Source organism: Mus caroli, chromosome 5 (genome assembly GCF_900094665.2).
Source record: "Mus caroli chromosome 5, CAROLI_EIJ_v1.1, whole genome shotgun sequence".
Taxonomy (NCBI): Eukaryota; Metazoa; Chordata; class Mammalia; order Rodentia; family Muridae; genus Mus; species Mus caroli.
The window spans coordinates 135475868-135495346 of record NC_034574.1 but is presented as its reverse complement, the minus strand read 5'-3'; the positions used below and the strand labels follow the sequence as shown (position 1 = coordinate 135495346).

General features: G+C 50.8%; 1 protein-coding gene across 9 annotated transcripts in view; it reads left to right on the top strand.

Moving 5' to 3' along the window:
• The window catches only part of Tnrc18 (trinucleotide repeat containing 18), a 93972-nt gene that overhangs the window by 60414 nt on the left and 14079 nt on the right, over positions 1-19479 (top strand). For 8 of the 9 annotated variants that reach the window (XM_021161707.2, XM_021161706.2, XM_029477004.1 and 5 more), the window contains 5 exons: positions 1894-2172; positions 6955-7212; positions 14201-14628; positions 17276-17425; positions 18000-18141. In XM_021161707.2, the coding sequence (XP_021017366.1) occupies positions 1894-2172; positions 6955-7212; positions 14201-14628; positions 17276-17425; positions 18000-18141 (1257 nt within the window). Of the gene's footprint in view, positions 1-1893; positions 2761-6954; positions 7213-14200; positions 14629-17275; positions 17426-17999; positions 18142-19479 lie in introns of those variants that run through there. The other variant, XM_029477008.1, reaches the window with a different exon arrangement.

Genomic DNA, 19479 nt, shown 5'->3' with positions numbered 1-19479 from the left:
TTAGCGGCAGTGCCCTCACAGGAACATGTTAGATGGCGTTAGCGGCAGTGCCCTCACAGGAACATGTTAGATGGCGTTAGCGGCAGTGCTCCTCGCATCCGGATACATCCGGATGGTTTAGTCTCTGGTCCTGAACAGGTGCAAGGAGAGAAGGAGCTGGAAAGGTATATGACAAAAGTGGAAGGGAACAGTGGCCTCTTGCTTTTCCACTTGGGGCTGGAAGACATGAATGTCATGTCATACCTGATGTATTTTTATGGAAGGCCAGGTTGGCGGAATGTCATTTCTAGGCCTCCCTGGCCTTGGAAGGAACAAGTTAGAACACATGAGAGGGGATGGTGGTTCAGTGGTTGGCGCTTAAGGTGTAAACTTGCGAACTTGAGTGCAGTGCACAGAACCTACAGTGGAAGGAGAGCCAAGTACCATCTCACTTCCATGTGTGTGTTGCGATGCATGTGAGTGTGCCCACTAAAACACGCACACACACACGTGTGCATGAACATGGGGAGATATTATGGTAAAGGACTGGCGGTTTGGTGAGCGCCCCCTGAAGTTGGGGTCCTGGTTGTGGTGGAGAGTGGAGTTTATCGGTACAGTGGCGTTAGGGACACCCCTGCCCTTGCGTGTTTCTCTTGGACTTGAAGATGTTAGGCACTGCCAGGCTCCAACTGTGTGTGTTCGCATTATCTTGTTCTGTGTGGGTTTGAAGCAGATCAAGGATTTCTGTCTTGTCTTTGGGGCCCTTTCTTCTCGCCTTGGTCAGCAGCCCAACAGCAGATCAAGATGGTGTACATTTGGGGTTGAAGTTGGAAGGGAACAAGAGTCTCCCTTTCATTGGGCTCATTTCCCAACCCTGGTAACACAACTGTGTGTTTAGACCAGAGCCTTGGAGAAAGAAAGCCATCTGCAGTCAACTGGTCAGCCCGCCATCCGATGGAAAGGAGGGTTAGGGAGGGGTGGGGCTGGCTATGCAGTAGTGCCATGGGTGTGAGTGAGCACCCTCGCCTGCAGCCAGGATCGATCTGCTCTTGCTGAGAAGCTGAACAAGGGGCTGAGAAGAGGCGCCTAGAATCGGTCCCTGTCAACTGTGTCTTCTCAAAACAGCCACTGGGCTGTATGAAATGTATCTATCTGCAGGGTGGAGGCAAGCACGTACCGTTGGCCAGTAGATATCCTTCTGAATGCTGCTCGGATGTTAGTGTTCCCTGTGACTGGAGAAGTGGATGTACCCAGGGCAGGTGACAGCAGCAGTAGAAAGGGCCCGGTTCACCTCTGAGCAGTCAATCCAAGCTGTGCACGCCAGATCAGAGGAGAGCTGGGATGTCACACATGCCCAGGGTTCTAATACATTTGTGGCCCAGGCCACTGACAGGAAAAAGGACCCAGGTTCAATCCCCAGCCTCAGCACTTACATAAAAGGCAAGCGGGGAGGTGCATGAAGGTGCATGCTTCTGACAAGGAGGCTGTGGGGGCTCCCTTGCACGGCAAGCCCCAGGTCCCCTCGAGAGACTGTCTCACAAAACAAGGTGGGGTCAGTGAGAAGGAGAAAAGATGCAGGCCACCAAAGCCGAGTTCAATTCCTGCAACCCATAAACTAGAAAAAGAAAACAGACTCACCCAAGTTGTCTTCTGAGTCTCTCGTGTGTTCCCTGGCACACTCCTGTCCCCAGACATAAACACAGGCACACAGACCAAATTAAAACACAGCAACATTTTAAAAAAGATGGTGGGCACTTGAGGATCCAAGGTCAAGGTTGACCTCTGGTTCCCATACTCATTCATGGCATGCACATGTGCATGTGAACACACACACACACACACACACACACACACACACACACGAGACCACCTACATACACACAAATAAACAAATAAAACCTACTTTGACTGCAGATACGGACTCTGATGAAGACGAAGACTTCCTGAAGAATGAGTGGTCTGCCCAGGGCCCCTCCAGCTCCAAACTGACCTCGTCCCTCCTGTGTGGCATGGTGCCCAAGAACAGCAAGCCAGCCACAGGCCCTAAGCTGACCAAGAGGGGCCTGGCAGGCCCCCGGACTTTGAAACCCAAGGTGGTCACCAGCAGGAAGCAGTCCTTCTGTTTGCTGCTCCGAGAGGCTGAGGCCCGCTCCTCCGTCAGCGACTCTTCCGAGGAGGACTCCTTTGACCAAGGTTACTAGTGCCAAACACAAAATAACCTTCCTTGCTTTTAGAGCGAGAGTGGGTGGGAGAGAGAGAGAGAGCAAGAGAGCAAGCGAGTGTGCGAGAGTGTGTGCGCACAACAGGGATGGCTGTAGCCGTCTAGGTTTTTGGCAGCGTAGCCTGCCCTATCCGCCTATATTTTTGGTTTGTGTTTGCTTTTTTATTTTTACTTAAACTTGTGATAACACACTAGCCAGCCCTTAGGGAGCTCTTACACGGACTCGTTTTTTTAGTCTCCAAGAATTTCTCACCCTCCTCCCTCTGCACTCCACTAGTCCTCCCCAAGGGCCCCCACCCTCCCAACTCCCAGATCCAAAAGCCTAACCTTACCTTCTCCATACCCCAGGCCGGCCTGGGTTTTCTCTTGGCATGAGCCTGGCGGAGGCTTGCCCAAGGAACATTTTGTATAAAAACAAAAAAAAAACACAAAAAAACAAACAAAAAAACCCCCACAAAAACAAAAAGGGACTTCTCGTGTGGGACTTGGCGTGTGACTTGCTGTTTGTACGCGGTTTTGGTAATGCCAAGCTTCATTAAACATACCGAGTTCATTTTTAACTAAACTGTGTGCCTCGTTTCTCTTGCTATGTCCTTAACTAGATGTTAGGTTGCCGTCCCCCCTCCGTTCATCCCTCCCTCCCCCTCCTCTCTCCCCGCTCTTCGTCCCCACTCTGGAAGCCACAGGCATGGTGGACTGCCTTTCTGTTATTCCAATATCCCTGGTATCTCCAGCACTCATTCCATTTCTCGGGTGTGCAGTCCAGTGTTGTATCATCTATCTGTTTTGTTTTTTTTTCCTTTTAAGCTGCTTGTCTGTGTTTTATTTTTCTGGAAGCTTCTGCTACTACCCACCTGTGGTTTTTTTTTTTAATTAAAAAAAAAAAACAACACAACAAGAACAACAATTAACTTACCAGTACTTGTTTGCTAACACATCTTTCTGCTTTGAAGGGCATGCGGGCAGCCCAGAGTCAAGGCCTATTGGCCGTCTCCTTGATTTTGGTGTTTTGGGGTTTTCTGTTGTTTGTTTTTTCTCTTCCTTGTTCAATTTTGAAAATGTTGGCTTGGTTGCCATGTTGAGGGTCAAAAATGCTATTTCTTGGGGTTGCTGGACTGAGGTCTGTCTGGCCTCAGCTCAGCCTAGGGGCCCAACACCAAAAGAACATTCCGGCTCCCACTTTTCTAACACCAGAATTGTAGCCCACAGTTAGAAATTTGAGAGCCCGCAGACCCTTCAATCAGAAAATGTCCCTGCGAGGGAAGAAACTGGGCAGCACCCTTAGCCAGGGGCTGCTTCAGGGCAACTCCCTTACAGCTAGAGTTTGAAAGTCCCCAGATGGATAGCACCATGTCACTGTTCCATGTTCTGAGGGGAGGAGGGGTCATAGCAACCTGGGATGGGACCATAACTTTGTTTGAGCCCCCTGGGACCAGGACTCTGCTCTTATTGGCCAGTCTTCCTTCAGTTCCCACCTCCTCTCCTCGCACACCAGCAGTCCAAATTGGCAGAGGCGGGTTTTGGGGTGACCGAGTGACGTCACACAGGGACCTGGTGCCTTTTGGGCTGTTCCTGTAATACCGGAGCCAAACACAACCTGGGCCACCAAGAGGCTGTCTGCCTTCTCTGGATGAGACTGGTTATTCCCTCCTCATGATCTGGGGTGGTCACCTCTACCCTTGCCTACCAGCCCTTAGAGTCAGGGTCCCATCCTTGAAGTTTTTGAGCCGCTTCTATTCCAGCATAGACCACACAGAATCAAGCATCCCTACTGCCCTCTCTAGTCAGTACCAAGGGATGCTAGCCCAGCCAGAGCATGTGAAGAGATGAGGGCCAGGGCATGGCTCCCGCCCCTTTGGTACTAAAACACTTGATTGGCGTGGCTTTTCTAGTATGTCTGCTTTCTCCTCCCAGCAGCTTGACCATCCCTCCAACCCTTGACCCCTACCCATGATGCTTTGAGTGTCTGTTTCGGTCTCTCGCATTTGCTCTCACGCTGCACTTGGACGCAAAGCGAAGGCTGGGAGTAGGGCAGACGGCGTAGCGGGTTACTGAGTTTGAGTCCGAGCCTGGCTCGTTGCTCCGTAGGTAGGCAAAAACCATTTTCCTTTTCTATTCTCTGTTTATCCCCACCTCCTCGGGGTCTGCCCCCACCGGGTCTGGCAGCAGCATATCACTTTGACTTTTATCAGGTTTTGGGAACTCAATTACCCTTGCCCTGAGCCAGGATTTAAAAAGAACACTTATTGACATGAAAGTTTTTTTCCCCCTCCTCCTGCATTCCCTTGAGTCTTTGTTGGGACTTTTCTCCCCCTCTACGCTTGGCAAGCTCTGTGGATCCAGGTATATATAGACAATTCCAGAAATTCTTGAAACCCTGACCTGCAAGGTCTCTCAGGTCTCCTTGTCCTCATAGATGCTGGTCCAGTCAGAGACACTGCATGAGTCTTGTCAAGCACCTCGTCCTGAGGGCCACAGGAGACCTCAGGATAATTCAGTTTCCCTCTTGAGGAAAAAATACCCAATTCTGGGTTTCTGCCTTCGCATCAAATTGCTGAGACCAGCTTGCTCCTGGCTTTCTGAGATCTGACAATGACCCTCAGAAACCCAGAGCAGGGACTCAAACTTGCCTCCCTGCTGATGAAGCCTACCGTCCAAGCATCCTCATGGAAAGAATGGTTAGGACTTCCACAGCTGAGCAGCCAGGACAGAGGGGGAGTTTTTAGAAAGGGGAAATTCCCGATCCCCAATCCCAGCCAGCCACCCTTCCCATCCCCTGCCCACCCTACCCAAATTGGCCAACTCCAGGGAGCCCTGATGTGAGATTACCCAGGCTGCCGGAAAAAAAAGTCTGCCTACACTTAGCCTGCTTTGCCGCTGTGGCCCACTGGGGCGGAGACAGAACCATGTGACGTCGCAATGTGATTGATCGCAAGTGCGCACTGCCTGCCTGCCCCTGCCTGCCCCGCTGGCATCCCCAGCCTGCTTCATCCATCGCTCTGGGAACACCTCCCTCCTCGCACCCTCTTAACCAACTTCCCCCACCTCTCCCTCTCTCCCGCTCTCTCTCCCCACTTCTCTCTATCTCCTATGCAGACCTTCCTTAGATATTCCCACCTCCCGTCCCAAGCTGGCTGGCCTGGCAAAAGCTAGGATTCCCTGTCATAGACTCGCTGGTTAGAACTCTATCCTCTGCACGGCTGGTGCCACCTTGGCCGCTAGCTTATCTAACCAAGCCGTGGTGTGGGCCTTAGCAGGAAAAGCAGTATTTGATCACCCTTGTCCATCCCTCACACCTAAGATGTGTGTATCTTACCATGGCTTACCAGACCAGAGTAGCCTCTCAGCCCTACCTGGGCCCCACCCAGTGCACAAGCCCTCAAGGTAGATCACGCCTGGTGCTTACCTGCTCCTCGGCACTGTTTCCCTTGAAAGGTCCTAGGCCGGGCTGTACCTTAGGGGTATCCTCACCATCTGGTGGAGAGAGAGGTTGCATGCCTAGGGGAGGGCTGAGTTTTGTTTTCTGTGAGCCAGCCCCATTGTCCATCCTAGCAGGGGCTGCCAGCCTTTGAGCCAGTGGGGTCAGTTGCTGGAGTGACATTGGCCTCTGCCCCAGCAGAGACCTGGCTGGACGAGTTTAGTCTCCAGGGCTGCCTGAGGGTTTGGCCTTAGGAAGCCTCCCTATTGCTGAGTGGGCTGGTCTGCCCGCCCCCCCAGGGCAGTCTGAGCTCACTCGTGGTATTGTTTCTCTTTATTTCTTTTTTCTCTCTTTTCTTTCCTTTCCTTTTCTCTTCTTTCTTTTTTTTAAGATTTATTTGTTTTATGTAAGAGTACCCTGTAACTATCTTCAGACACACCAGTAGAGGGCATCAGATCCCACTACAGATGGTTGTGAGCCACCATGTGGTTGCTGGGAATTGAACTCAGGACCTCGAGAGCAGTCAATGCTCTTAACCTCTGAGCCATATCTCCAGCCCCTCTTTTATTTTTGAAGTAGGGTCTTACTCTGTAACCCTGACTGGCCATTAAATTCACAATCCTCCTGTCTCAGTCTCAGTGCTTAGACCACAGACATGGGCCATCACACTAGGCCATGCCCTGTAGGATGCAGACCCTCTCAGCTGGGTTGGAGGGCTAGAAGGTTACCCATGCTCAGAGAGGCTCCCTAGCATGGGGGGTGCTAGGTTCTACCTCTGCTCAGGGATAAGACTGGGGGGGGGGTTCCCTAGTCTCCAGGAAGAGATCAAATTCTGCTTTCTGCCAACAGCCCTGTGACCTCTGGCTGATCAAGATGCTCTAGACCCCTTGTCTAGACCCCCTAGCCTGACCCCAGCCCTCCCTCCTCCTTCCCCTCCTCTGCCTCTCTTCTTTCCTGCTTCCTCTCTCAGCCTCCATGTCTATGTCGGGGTGTGTGTACGTGTGTGTGTGTGGACCTTGACGAGCGCTGTCTCCTGTCTTTGTCCGTCTGTGTGTCTGTCCCCCCCACCTACAGCACAGGAGCATGTCGGTGCTGCCCTCCCAGAAGCCCATCCTGATACCCAGAGCTACCCCCTCTCCCTTCCCCAGGCTGCCCCTGTGTGGGTGACTGGTAGAGGCCTTGGGCCTTGGGTGGGACTGTGGGCTGGTTCTGGACCCTCCCCCGGCGACCCTTGGTGAAGACAGAGACTGGAGCCAGAGTGGGTGGTGGGAGGAGGTGGGGGGCAGTGCACACCCAAGTCAAGACTCTCACTCGTTCCTTGTTTTCTGCATGCCAGATGACAGCTCAGAAGAGGAGGAGGAAGAGCTAGAGGAGGAGGAGGAGGAAGACGAGGAAGAGGAAGGCGTTGGTAGCTATAGGCTGGGTGCTGGGGAACAGGCCCTGTCACCAAGCCTGGAGGAGAGTGGACTGGGGCTGCTGGCCCGCTTTGCGGCCAGTGCTCTCCCCAGCCCTGTCGTGGGGCCGCCCTTGTCTGTGGTACAGCTGGAAGCTGAGCAGAAGGCCCGAAAGAAGGAAGAGCGACAGAGCTTGCTGGGTGAGTGCCATTGAACAGATAAGGAGACTGAGGCACAGCAGTGGGCAGGAGAGCTGGCTGGAACTTTGATCACCTGACTGCTGGAAACCCCTTGGGCTGTTACTTTCGTGTCCATGGTCACATAAGAGTGTCTTCCTAGCCGGGCAATCCCAGCACTTGGGAGGCAGAGGCAGGTGGATTTCTGAGTTCGAGGCCAGCCTGGACTACAAAGTGAGTTCCAGGACAGCCAAGGCTATACAGAGAAACCCTGTCTCAAAAAACAAAAAACAAAACAAAAAAAAGAGTGTCTTCCTTCACCCTCGTGCCTTCATTAAATATGCGAGTACTTCAAAGGTCTCCAGGGGCTCAGGGAAGGTTTTGTCCTAGGGCTGGTGACTAGAGGCTACCCTAGGCTAGTAGTCTCCAGGCAGAGAAAAACATAGTGACAGAGAGAGAAAGAAGAGGCAGGGAGAACATTCTGCCCACATCATTGGAGAAGTTCTCTGAATCCAGTGAGGCAGGAGAGTGGCCTCGATGGCCTGAAGCTGGTGGCTGGAGGAGTCAGGAATGACAGGCTGAGGCTTGTTCTCTTACTACCTTAGAGGGCGTTAGGGAAGGAGACGCAGCTGTCCCTGCCTCACTTGCATTACATCCGTGAGTCTGAGCCCTGTTTCCCTGATGAATTCAGAGGTTCTTTCCCCAGGCATTAGAGTAGACATGGTTCCCGGGGCTGGTGATAGGCAGCTGAGTTGGTAGCGTGTTTGCCTGGCCCACAGAGCCCTGTATTCTATCTATATCTCCAGCATCACATGAGCCAGATGCAGTGGTCCATCCATGCCTGCAATCCCAGCACTCAGGAGGTTTAAGGTCATCCTTAGCTATAACACACAGCAAGTTGGAGGCCAGCCTGGTATGGGTCCCTTTCTGAAGTAGGGGTTGTGGAGTAGACATGATGCCTTCTGGCAGAGGCTGTGTGTGACAAGGGTCAGGCTTCTGTGAAGCCTCCTGGAGGTTTTCCCAAGATGTCCCCAATTCTCCTACCCACGGCTCCTTCTTTCCTCCCTAAAATTCCCCACCAATTGCCCTGGTGTCTTGAGGCTTTACATTGGCTGTTGACCAGGAGTCAAGCATTGTGGCATATTCTTCAGACCATTACCACTTTGTTTCAATAGATGAGTGTAGTGTGTAGTTTTTGCTACCCCTGGGCAGACTGCACTACCAGCCCCCACCCAGAGAATACTGGATCCACAGATGAAAGATACAGACACACACATTACTTAATTTCAACCTGCCTTATTGGCTCAATTGGTAGTCTCTTCTAATCTTCCGCCGCTAGCGTGCTCTCCCCAGTACGCTTAGCACCTCTTAATCTGCCCTCTGCTTCGTGACCTGCTTACCTTTTCCTTGTTCAACAACCCCAAACTGCCTTCCTTTTAGTTGTGTTTCTGATCTCCTGCCTGGGGAAGCAGCCTATGGCCGCTCCACCCAGGATCTTACATGGCTGGTCACCTTTTCTCCCTCTGAAGCATAATCAAGATCCCCCTTCCTCTTCCTGCATCTCTTAGCCTGCCTGCAGGGACCAGGAAGTCCCGCCTCTTTCCTTCTGATCAGCAGTGAGCCCCTGGCATCGGCACCACCCCTACAGATGAGCATTTATTTATTCTTTGATGCATGTAGAAGCAGTATCCTGTGTACCACCACTTAAATGAACTACTTAAAGCATTTTTAAAATTATTACTTTGGTTTACTTTGCATGTATGTTTCCAGGTGCACACATGCCAAGGTCAGAGGTTCTGGGAATAGAGCTCAGGCCACCAGGCTTGGTGGCAGACCCCCTTTTCTGTTGCTCCATCTTGCTGGCCCCTAGTTGGTTTGTTCATGCTTCTTCAATCCCCTCCTCCATTTTTCTCTGTGTACGAATCCTTCTGGAAGTTCTACCAAAGTACCCTGAACCAGACTGGTCCTCTTTTTCAACTTGAGAGCTTTGGGCATTTTCACAGATAATTTATGAAGTCATCTAATGCTTGGTATGTGAACCTCCAACCCAGGCCACCTCTCACTTTGTGGAATTTTATTTCCAGATTTCTCCGGCAGCAACTTCTAGCTTTGAAAGGAAACCTTGTCACTGGGGCAGCTCTATGTAGAACATTCTCTAGTCCAGACAGCGGGACACCTGCATGATTCTGGGGGTGCCTCAGAAGATAGCAGAAGATATTTTAGTCTCTTATTGCCCTCTCTTAGGTCATGATCATCACCAGCAAATGGTAACAGGTTTCCCTCGCCAACTTACCTCTTAATGTCTTTCAGAGACACAGGTTTCTCAAAACTTACTTCAATGGTATCCAGCGTGAGGTATCAAACCTACGGACCGTTACTAGATCACTAGACTGCTTCTCATCATGGAAGCCAACATGACTTGAGGACCAGACTCCTCTGTAAGAGCAGCAAGCACTCTTAGCTGAATGGACTCTCGCTACAGCTCCTGTTACACTTTTATGTAGGTGGGTCTTTTGCCCACGTGTGTGCATGTATGTGCACCAGTTGTGTGCCTGGTGCCCATGGAGGCCAGAAGAAAGCATCAGATTCCATGGAGCTGGAGGTATAGATGGTGTGAGCCACCATATGGGTGCTGGATATTAAATTCAGGTCCTCTGGAAGATCAGCCAGTGCTCTTAACCACTAAGCCGTCTGTCTAGCCAGGGTCCCCTCACCCTCACCCCATACTTGCAATGTCTGTAGGGTTGGTAGTAATTTTTCTTCTCTTATTGCTGATATACTCTCCCTTGATCAGCCTGGCTAGAACTTACCTGTTTCATTAATTCCCCTCCCCCATTCATTCATTCATTCATTCATTCACATTTATTTATTTATTTGTATGTATGCATGCATGCGTGCGTGTGGACATGTACTTGTGTGAAGTACATAGTGCTTGTGTGAAGATCAGAAGACAGCTTTCTGGAGTTGGTTCTCTCCACCGTGTGGGTTCCAGGGGTTGAGTCCAGGTCACGAGGCCTGATTGATGGACAAGCTTCCTTACTTACTGATTGCTGATCCTTGCTTCCTTGGCTTTCTTTGGGCGTGTCAGTCATTTGTAGCCACTTCCTGTTTTTCAGAGTAGCCTCTTAGGTCACTGATTTGAGACCTTATTCTTTTCCAAAAGAAGTGTTTGTTCAAAGATACAGACCTCTCTGAAGGCACAGCTTCAGTTTCATCTCCCACATTTTGATGCTTGCGGATTCTCATTATTCAGGAACCATTCTGAATCTCTCTTGTGATTTCCGCTTTGATCCATTGATGACTCAGAAAGTTATTTATTCTCTAGACATCTGAGGGGAGTTGCTTGGTCTTCTTGTAGATCTCTGCTTGGATCCCATTCTAGTTGGAAAGTACATTCAATAATTTCAATGAAAAAGGAAATTAATTTGAAACTCTATGGTACTTCTTAGGAGGTAAACGTGTAATGTGTGCTGATATTCTGTTAACGATTTAGTCATGCCCGCGTGGTTCTCTACAGTTCACACTTACTCTTTTCCGTTGTACTAGAGATAAGCGTTAAGATCTGCAACTGGAATCTGCACAGTTCACTACCGCTCCTTTTAATTCTGTCAATTTCTGCTTTATGTATTTGTAGCTCTGTTATTGAGCACATGCAAGTTTTTGATTATTTTGTTAGTCTCTTGATCTTCACTGTTGAGAAGTATTCCTTTCTCCTCTCTGGGATTATGTTTTGTTCTAAAATCCACTTTTATTTGACACTCCATAGTTATTCTGGTTTTCTTTTTCTTTTTTTTTTCAGTTTTCTAAAACCAAGTATTATGATCATGTAGGAGATGTGTATAATGGACATGTATGTATTTCACGGTGCACGAAGGAAGGAGAGATCTTCATACATGTACTATACATCTATCTCCCTCCCTCCCTCCTTCCCTCCCTGTAAGCAATTAAATAAATAGATCCTCTAGCTCTAGCCAACCATTTCTTTCTTCTTCTTGTATTTACCTATTTCTGACAGTATGTAGAATGAGGTAGGCCCTGTAGTACGTAGCCCTGTGTGTAGCACCTTTCATTTTGATTTTGAAGTTCATAGTAACAGTTGCTAGGACGCCATATTTTTATATAGCTCCATGGTACAGCTCTGAGCCGCATCTGCTTGCTAGTGGCTGCATATTTGAGTTGTTTCTATTTTTAGGCTTTTGTAGCTAATGCTACTTTCAACTGTCTGTGTGCTGGGTTTGTGTGTGAGAGGAAACGTTTTAATTCTCCTGTACTCGAATTGCTGGGCAATTTGTAAAGTTCCTTTAGCCTTTTGAGGAGCTAATAAACTTTCTCCTTTTTGTTCTTAAATATTCTTTTTAATTGCATATGTGTATGTGAGAGAGAGTATATGCACATGGGTGTGGTGCACAGAGGCCAGAGATGTTACCAGGAGCTGGAGTTACAGGTGACTCCCATGTGGATCCTGGGTACTGAACTTGGGGCCTCTACAAGAGTGGTACATGCTCTTTTTATTTATTTATTTATTTATTTAATTTTATTTCATTTTTTTGGTTTTTTGAGACAGGGTTTCTCTGTATAGCCCTGGCTGTCCTGGAACTCACTTTGTAGACCAGGCTGGCCTCGAACTCAGAAATCCGCCTGCCTCTGCCTCCCGAGTGCTGGGATTAAAGGCGTGCACCACCACGCCCAGCTCTGGTACATGCTCTTAAGCATGAGCATCTTACTGGCTGTCCTAGCTACCTTTCTGTGGTTGTGATAAAAGGCAAGAAGAAACAGTTTATTTTAGCTCATAGTTTACAGTCTGCCATAGCAGGGCAGTCAAGGTAGCAGGAACTTCAAACGACTGATCCCATTTCAACCACAGTCAAGAAGCAGGGAGAAAAACGAATGCGTGAGCTTTGGCACTCAGCTTACTACCTCTTGCTTAGGGAATGATGCTGCCCACAGTAGGCTGCAGCTCCTACCTCAGTTACCCCAATAAAGACTATCCCCACAGATGTGCCCATGGGCCAACCTGATCTACATAATCCTTCATTGAGACTCTTCCCAGGAGTTTGGATCACAGCTGGGTTGACCTATCAGGACTTGTCTTAGTCAGACCCATTCAGTTTTAGGTCTCTTTAGCAAATTTATTTGCAGCACTGCTGTTCTCTGGGTGGTTGGCCTTAAGGCTTACTCCCAGGTGTGGCTAGACAGTTTGGCGTGACCTCTCTTGCTGTCTCCTTTGTGATTCTTAGGTTTCTCTCTTCTGACTTCTGAGACCATCTCTTTTGCACATGTGCCCCATACCTTGCTCCAAATTCCTGGGTAGGGGGTGCAAGGCTGAGACCTGACCCTTGTAGCTGCATGCTTCTCTTCCAAGAGCACTCTCTTCTTCCTGGTCTCACTCAGCTTCCAGTACCTGCTCCATGCAGAATGGTCTAATGGTTCCACAGGGGCTACATGCTGAGAGTGACCTCACACTTCTGATCCTCTTGCCTCTGCCTCCTGAGTGCTGAGATTGCATGCATGCACCACCAAGCAGGTTTTGTGCGGTGCTGGCGATGGTTCCATGCTAGGCAAGCAACTCTTTTGAGTACTGCGATATACCCCAGAACCCCAAAAACTCAACTCTCAAGCCTGACTATATGGCCTGAACCCTCCTCATGTACAAGAATGCCCCCCTCCCTCCACTTCCAGCTGCTTCCTCCACATATTTCATCAGGGAGAAACTTATCAACAACTTCATTAACAAGATCTTTAAGCGTTGAAGGGACTGGTCACCAGGTTTCCCACCCCCCATCCCTGCCTCTGTGAACAGGCTTCCTGTTGCCTGAGAGTCAGTAGGATTGGGATTGGGCCNCCCCCCCCCCCCAGGTCCTTTTTAAGGGGTTGCTGGCCTTCTAGGGGCTGTCAACCCAACAGGCTATCTGGTCTGTGAGGTTTTTTGTTTTTTTTTTTTTTTTTTGAGACAGGGTTTCTCTGTGTAGCCCTGGCTGTCCTGGAACTCACTCTGTAGACCAGGCTGGCCTCGAACTCAGAAATCTGCCTGCCTCTGCCTCCCAAGTGCTGGGATTTAAGGCGTGCGCCACCACTGCCCGGCAAGATTTTACACACACACACACACACACACACACACACACACACACACACACACCTTTCTGTCTTTGAGCTTTGGAGACAGGAGAAACCCCAAAAGAACTCAGATATTTTTTAGACCAGGACAGGCTGGGATAGGCTACAATGTGGACAGAGGCTGGAAGTATGGGGAAGGATTGATACAATGTCCGCAGTATGGGGAAGGATTGTTACAATGTCGGCAGGGGGGTTGTAGACAGAGAGGGAGCATCCTGGGGGATCCGGTAGGTTGTAGCTTACCCATGTTTCCTGTCAAGGTGGTTGTACCCTAGGCTGAGGGAACAGTGGAACAGCAGCCTGAAGGTCAGGAAAGGTAGAAGAGGGAGGAGAGAGAGTGGCCTTGAAGTCTAGTAGTGTGTCTCAGAGATCCAGGGCTTAAGGAAGAGGCTCCTCATTATGTATGACTTGCTATGGGGGATGAAAGGAGGGGCCTCTGAGGAGCCTCTCAGTAGGGAGTGGGCCTGGGTGATTAAGGACCCTAAGAGCAGGAAGGGACTCTGTCAGGATATAAGAAGACAAGCCTCAGGCCTGGTGCTTTCTTGGGGCTTTCTCCACTGCCTCCCTGTGCAGTATTTGCCCCAACCTGCCTAGTTTCTGGGGTTTCCTGAGAGGCAGTAGAAAGAGCCACGTGTGGGCCGTGGGCCTACATATTTTAGTGGTGGTCTTGGGGTGAGAGGTGGGGAACAGCCATGGGGTAGGGAATAGGGGACTTGGGCCAACCCTTGCCCTTCTCTGAGCCTCAGTTTACCTCTTCCTGGTAACAGGAGAGCGTGCGTCGCTGGGTGGAATGGGTCTGTGGGTTTCTTCCTGGTGGCCTTGCAGGGCCAGGTGGCTGGGACGAGGGCCCCGTGGAGACCCTACCCACCAGCCCCTACCTCCTCCTTCTCACATGCAGGCACAGAGTTCGAGTACACAGACTCAGAGAGTGAAGTGAAGGTTCCCAAGCCATCAGCTGCTGGGCTACTGCGGACCAAGAAAGGGGTTGGGGAGCCAGGCCAGTCTCTGGCTGCACCCGGACCTGGCACCCGGGCCTCTGGTCCTACCAGCCCAGACAAGGCCAAGCTGGTCTCAGAGAAGGGACGCAAAGCCCGGAAGATTCGTGGCCCCAAGGAACCTGGCTTTGAGGTGGGGCCAGAGGCCAGTGATGATGACCTGTGGACGCGACGCAGGAGCGAGCGCATCTTCTTACACGATGCCTCCGCTGCAGTCCAGGCACCCAGCAACACGGCGCCAGCAACCAAGCCTAGCCGCTGTGGCAGGGGTGGTGCCCCAAGCCCACGGAAGGACACTGGGCGGGCCAAGGACAGGAAGGACCCCAGGAAGGTAAGGTCCCCGGCACAGGTCCCCTGGTCTCCATCCTTGGGGTATGGCTTTGATGTTAGTAGTGTGCCCATAGAAGGTTCCACCATGTTTGGTGTTCAAGGTTCAAGGAAACCTTGTTTCCTCTTCCTGTTCCTGACAGAGGCCCTTAGTCTCTCATCACGTAAGTATAATGGTTTAAAATGTGAATAAATACTTGGAACCCTGTGTGAGGTAACTATAACAAAAGAACCAACACAATCGCCAGGCAGTGGTGGCACACGCCTTTGATCCCAGCACTTGAGAGGCAGAGGCAGGTGGATTTCTGAGTTCGAGGCTAGTCTGGTCTACAGAGTGAGTTCCAGGACAGCCAGGGCTACACAGAGAAACCCTGTCTTGAAAAAAACCAAAAAAAAAAAAAAAGGAAGAAAAAAAATGGTTTCTAGGTTTGGTGACTCTTGTCTCTAACTGTAGCACATATTTGATTTGTACATGTGTGTGTGTGTTGTGTGTGTTGTGTGTGTATGGTGTGTGTGTGTGTGTGTGTTTGGCTGAGGCTGTGTATGTGTCTTGGCATATGGGTAGAGGCCAGAGGAGAGATTCTCTCCTTTGACCCTAATGTGGGTTCTGGTAATCAAGCAGAGGCCACCCGGTTTGCATGAAAAGCCCATTACCTACTGAGCCGTCTTGCCAGCTCCAGTTTGGGTTTTTAGATGGGGTCTCTTGTAGCCCAGGCTGGCCTTGAACTTCTGAATTCTTCTACCATTGCCCCATGCCTTTTGTAGTCCCGAGGTCTGAAGCAGTTTCAGTGTGCTGGTTACCCAGGCAGTGACCTTCAACTCAGAGCCTGTAACAGAGGCATGGGTTGGCAGCACCTGTGGGTGCTACTTTCTGTGACAGTTCACTGGACACCTAGGTTATTTCCAGTCCTGTGTTTGGCTGTCCCTGTCTGTGAGACATTGGTCAGCTCCCACCACACCTGCAGGGTGGAGCGTCTAGATCTCTATATTGAGATGCCAGGAGGAGGCTGCCTCACTGCAGAGTCCTGGGGAGTCTCACATACATCTGCAGGTGACTGGGTAAGAGCTAAGCTATTGTAAATGCCCTTCCAGGATTATGACCGCTGGAACTCATTGGTAAGGTCTTATTGTTGTTCTTCTTCGGTTTTGATAGCATTTGAATGAATTATAAAATAAAGCTGCTCCCTCCATGCCACAGGATGGCCCTCAGCAAAATAGAGCCTCTGTATGCCAATGATGCTCACAGGACATATTCATAAGAAGACCTCAGTGAGTCTTTATTGAATAAAGCAAACTATAGAGTGCTTGTCTAAGCCCTCAGGCTTAGAATCCCCCAGTGAGGGACTGGGGGCGTGGCTCAGTGGTAGAGCCCCTGCCTAGAATTCCCCAGTGAGGGGCTGGGGTGTGGCTCAGTGGTAGATCCACTGCCTAGAATTCCCCAGTGAGGGGCTGGGGGCGTGTGTGGCTCAGCAGTAAAGCCCCTGCCTAATATGCCTAGAGCTCTGAGTTTATGAAACATCCCTAATATCACAAACCCCAAAAGCTCACATGTACATATTTCTTTATCATTACCTGGTTATACATATTTCTGAAATGTTCCGTAAAGACATACGGCTGCCTCTAGGAGAGTTGTTGCAGGAACTCACGTTTCAGCACTTTTTTTGGTTGTTGGTTGGTACAAAAAATACTGTAATGATAGAGCTCAGTTGTGAGGGCTGGCAAGATGGCGCAGTGTGTAAAGGCACTAGCTCACAAGCCTGATAATGGATGTCCTGAGTTCAAGCTCTGGAACGTGCATTGTGGAAGGAGAGAACTGACTCTGGCACACTTGGCAATAACAGGCCCCCCAACACACACACACACCAAATATATAAATACAAAGATCTAATAAAAGTAATAATTTATGGAAAACCTAGAGCACTTATATAGACAGAGGAGTCTCAGCCCTGTCTCAGGTATGGCATGATCAGTGTCCCGTGGTTATGGTGACAGCGTGGTCCCTCACTATCAGGGACCCTGCAAGCTTCATGGTTGGCAGCGAAGTGATCTGTGGGAGGTGAAAAATGAAGCTCAGGTTTTGGGTCAAAACTCCCAGAGTCTGACCTCACGGTTTATTTCTCTTACAACTTTGGGAAGAGATGGCCACGTGACAGTTATCACAACAAAACTTTAGGCCTAGATACATAAACTCCCTTGCAAAGGAGCAAAGCCCCTGTGACCTTTAAGAACCAGTTCTCTTGTCTGATGAACAGGGCTAGGGCCTAGGGAGGAAAGCCTTGTAACAGTGTAGGGATGGGTTGTATTGATGGAGGATGCAAAGTACACGGGACTCTCATACACATGGGCTCCTTTCACTGAGACTCAGCTCAGGATAGGGGTCTAGACAACGCCCGGGATAGGGGTGGATCCAGGAAGGCCGGCTCCACAGAATGGCAAAAGATCACAGACTGTTAAACAGCAAGCACCCCAGCCTTCTGGTGAAAGGGCGGCAGTCATTTTCTTCTGTTGAGTTAAACAGGCCTTAGTGTTTAAGGAGCCTGGGTTTTCTAGTCTCTTCTGTGAGCTGTGTTTCCTATACCCACCTCCTTGCCATGGTGGCCTGGGCCCTCCATGCCCGATGACAACTTCCTACCTTTGGCTTTCTCCTCTAGAAGAAGAGAGGGAAGGAGGCTGGGTCAGCAGCCACGCTGCCACCGCCCCGTGTTTCCACCCTGCCTGACTCCAGGGCACCCCACCCAGGGGCCCTGGCAACTGCCAAACGCAGCAAGGCCAAGGCCAGAGGGAAGGAAGCTAAGAAGGAGGTAAGCGTGCCAGAGGGACGGAAATCAAGGCTGCACTGGGGCCCAGTTCCAGGTGCAGGCATGCAGTGCCCCTAGTCCACTGTCATCATTGTCCCTAGCCCACACTGGATGTGGGTGTGACAAGCTCCATTCTCAGCCAAGACTCCAACCTTATTGGCAACCCGGGGCCACAGAACCGCTACCCTAAAGACCTGTTGTTCCTCAGCAGAGCTCCCCTTAGGGATGCTAAGGCTTTTGTCTATTGACAGAGGGCGATGGCGTGCCTGGATGCACTGTCAGCGACTCCCATAGCCCTGTTTCAGCCTCAGCTTTGTTCTACATGGCTAAAAATCAGTTTCTCTAAGGCAGTGGCTAAGGCGTCCACTGTGCTGACACGAGGAAAGTACTGAGCACTGAGTACCAGGTACTGTGCTAAGTACACAAAGCTTGGGCTTCAGTGTGCATGGCCGATGCCTCTGCACATTGACCTGGATTTCTCAGGAATGTCCCCAGCATGACAGGATGGCCTGTGCCTCGGGCAGAGCCATCAGCGTGTGTGTGTGTGTGTGTGTGTATGTGTGTGTGTTCTCCCCAGAACCGAGGAAAAGGGGGTGCCGTGAGTAAGCTGATGGAGTGCATGGCGGCAGAGGAAGACTTCGAAGCCAACCAGGACTCAAGCTTCTCCGAGGATGAGCATCTGCCACGGGGCGGGGCCACAGAGAGACCTCTGACCCCAGGTGAGTGTCCCAAGAGACTTCTGGGGTTCCCCACAAGTGTTTAGATACCAGCCTAGGGTGAGGCCCTGAGGCTGTGGCAGCTCAGCTACGGCCTAGCCAGCCCGTGGTGGGAATGAGGTGGCAGGGGTCAGGCCGATGAGATGTTCATCTTGGAATTCAGTGTGCATTTTAATGTAAGCCTAGGGAGGCAGGGAGGCCAGCAGCAAGTCTCAGCTACAGCTGGGACAACATGAGACAGGGACTACTTACCTTGCACATGAACGGACAGGTGGAGTGGTGGGTCATGTGAGCAGAGATAGGTAAGGACTGATGTTAGGGGTCCACAAAGGAGCCGCAAGATGGGTGGAGTGTGGGCGATCGCATGCTTGTGTGTGAGGGCTACAGTTTTGGGATGTTTTATTGATGCCCTGTGGAGGGTGTTTGGACCTCAAGGTCTGAGCTAGGAGGGGAGATGGAGGGTATGAACTGTGGGGTGCAGGTTGGGAGCAGAGCTAGGCAGTCAGTGCTTGGAGCGGGGAGAAGGCGGTCCTCATCATTTTGGCAGTGGTGTAGCCAGCAGCATCTCCATGTGTCTGCATAGCAGCGATGGCTGACCGCAGCAGGCATGCTCTCTTGGGTGAGGGTCCGAGCCACAGCACTTGCCCTGGATGTCAGTGCAAGGATACCAGTGATGCCTAGGGCCCATGGGTGTGACTGAGACCCAGGAGGTCTCCCTGACTGTGCAGAGCTAGCACTCTGTTCTCTGCTGGCCAAAGCACCCAGCACTCTCAAGCCCAACTATAAAGTGTGTAGTGTTCCCCTGCCTGTGAGCGTGGGTGCAGAAGCAGCAGGTAGGGCGGAGAAGTGGCTTGTTCTTCCGCTACCAGACACCAGAGCTGCTTGATTCATGCATGGACTTGTTATTTACTTATTGTCTGTCTGTCTGTCTGTCTGTCTGTCTGCCTATCTATCTATCTATCTATCTATCTATCTATCTATCTATGTGACTCAGAGGCTGAATCTGTGAATCTCCAGCCATTCTAAACAAGTATTTTTGGGCCCTTTATTCTTTGATTCTAGGTAGGATCTCTGTTGTGGAGACATACCCCAACCCCTCACTGGGGGATTCTAGGCAGGGGCTCTACCACTGAGCCACGCCCCCAGCCCCTCCCTGGGGGATTCCAGGCAGGGGCTCTACCACTGAGCCACGCCCCCAGCCCCTCCCTGGGGGATTCTAGGCAGGGGCTCTACCACTGAGCCACGCCCCCAGCCCCTCCCTGGGGGATTCTAGGCAGGGGCTCTACCACTGAGTCACACCCCCATCCCCTCACTGGGGGATTCTAGGCAGGGGCTCTACCA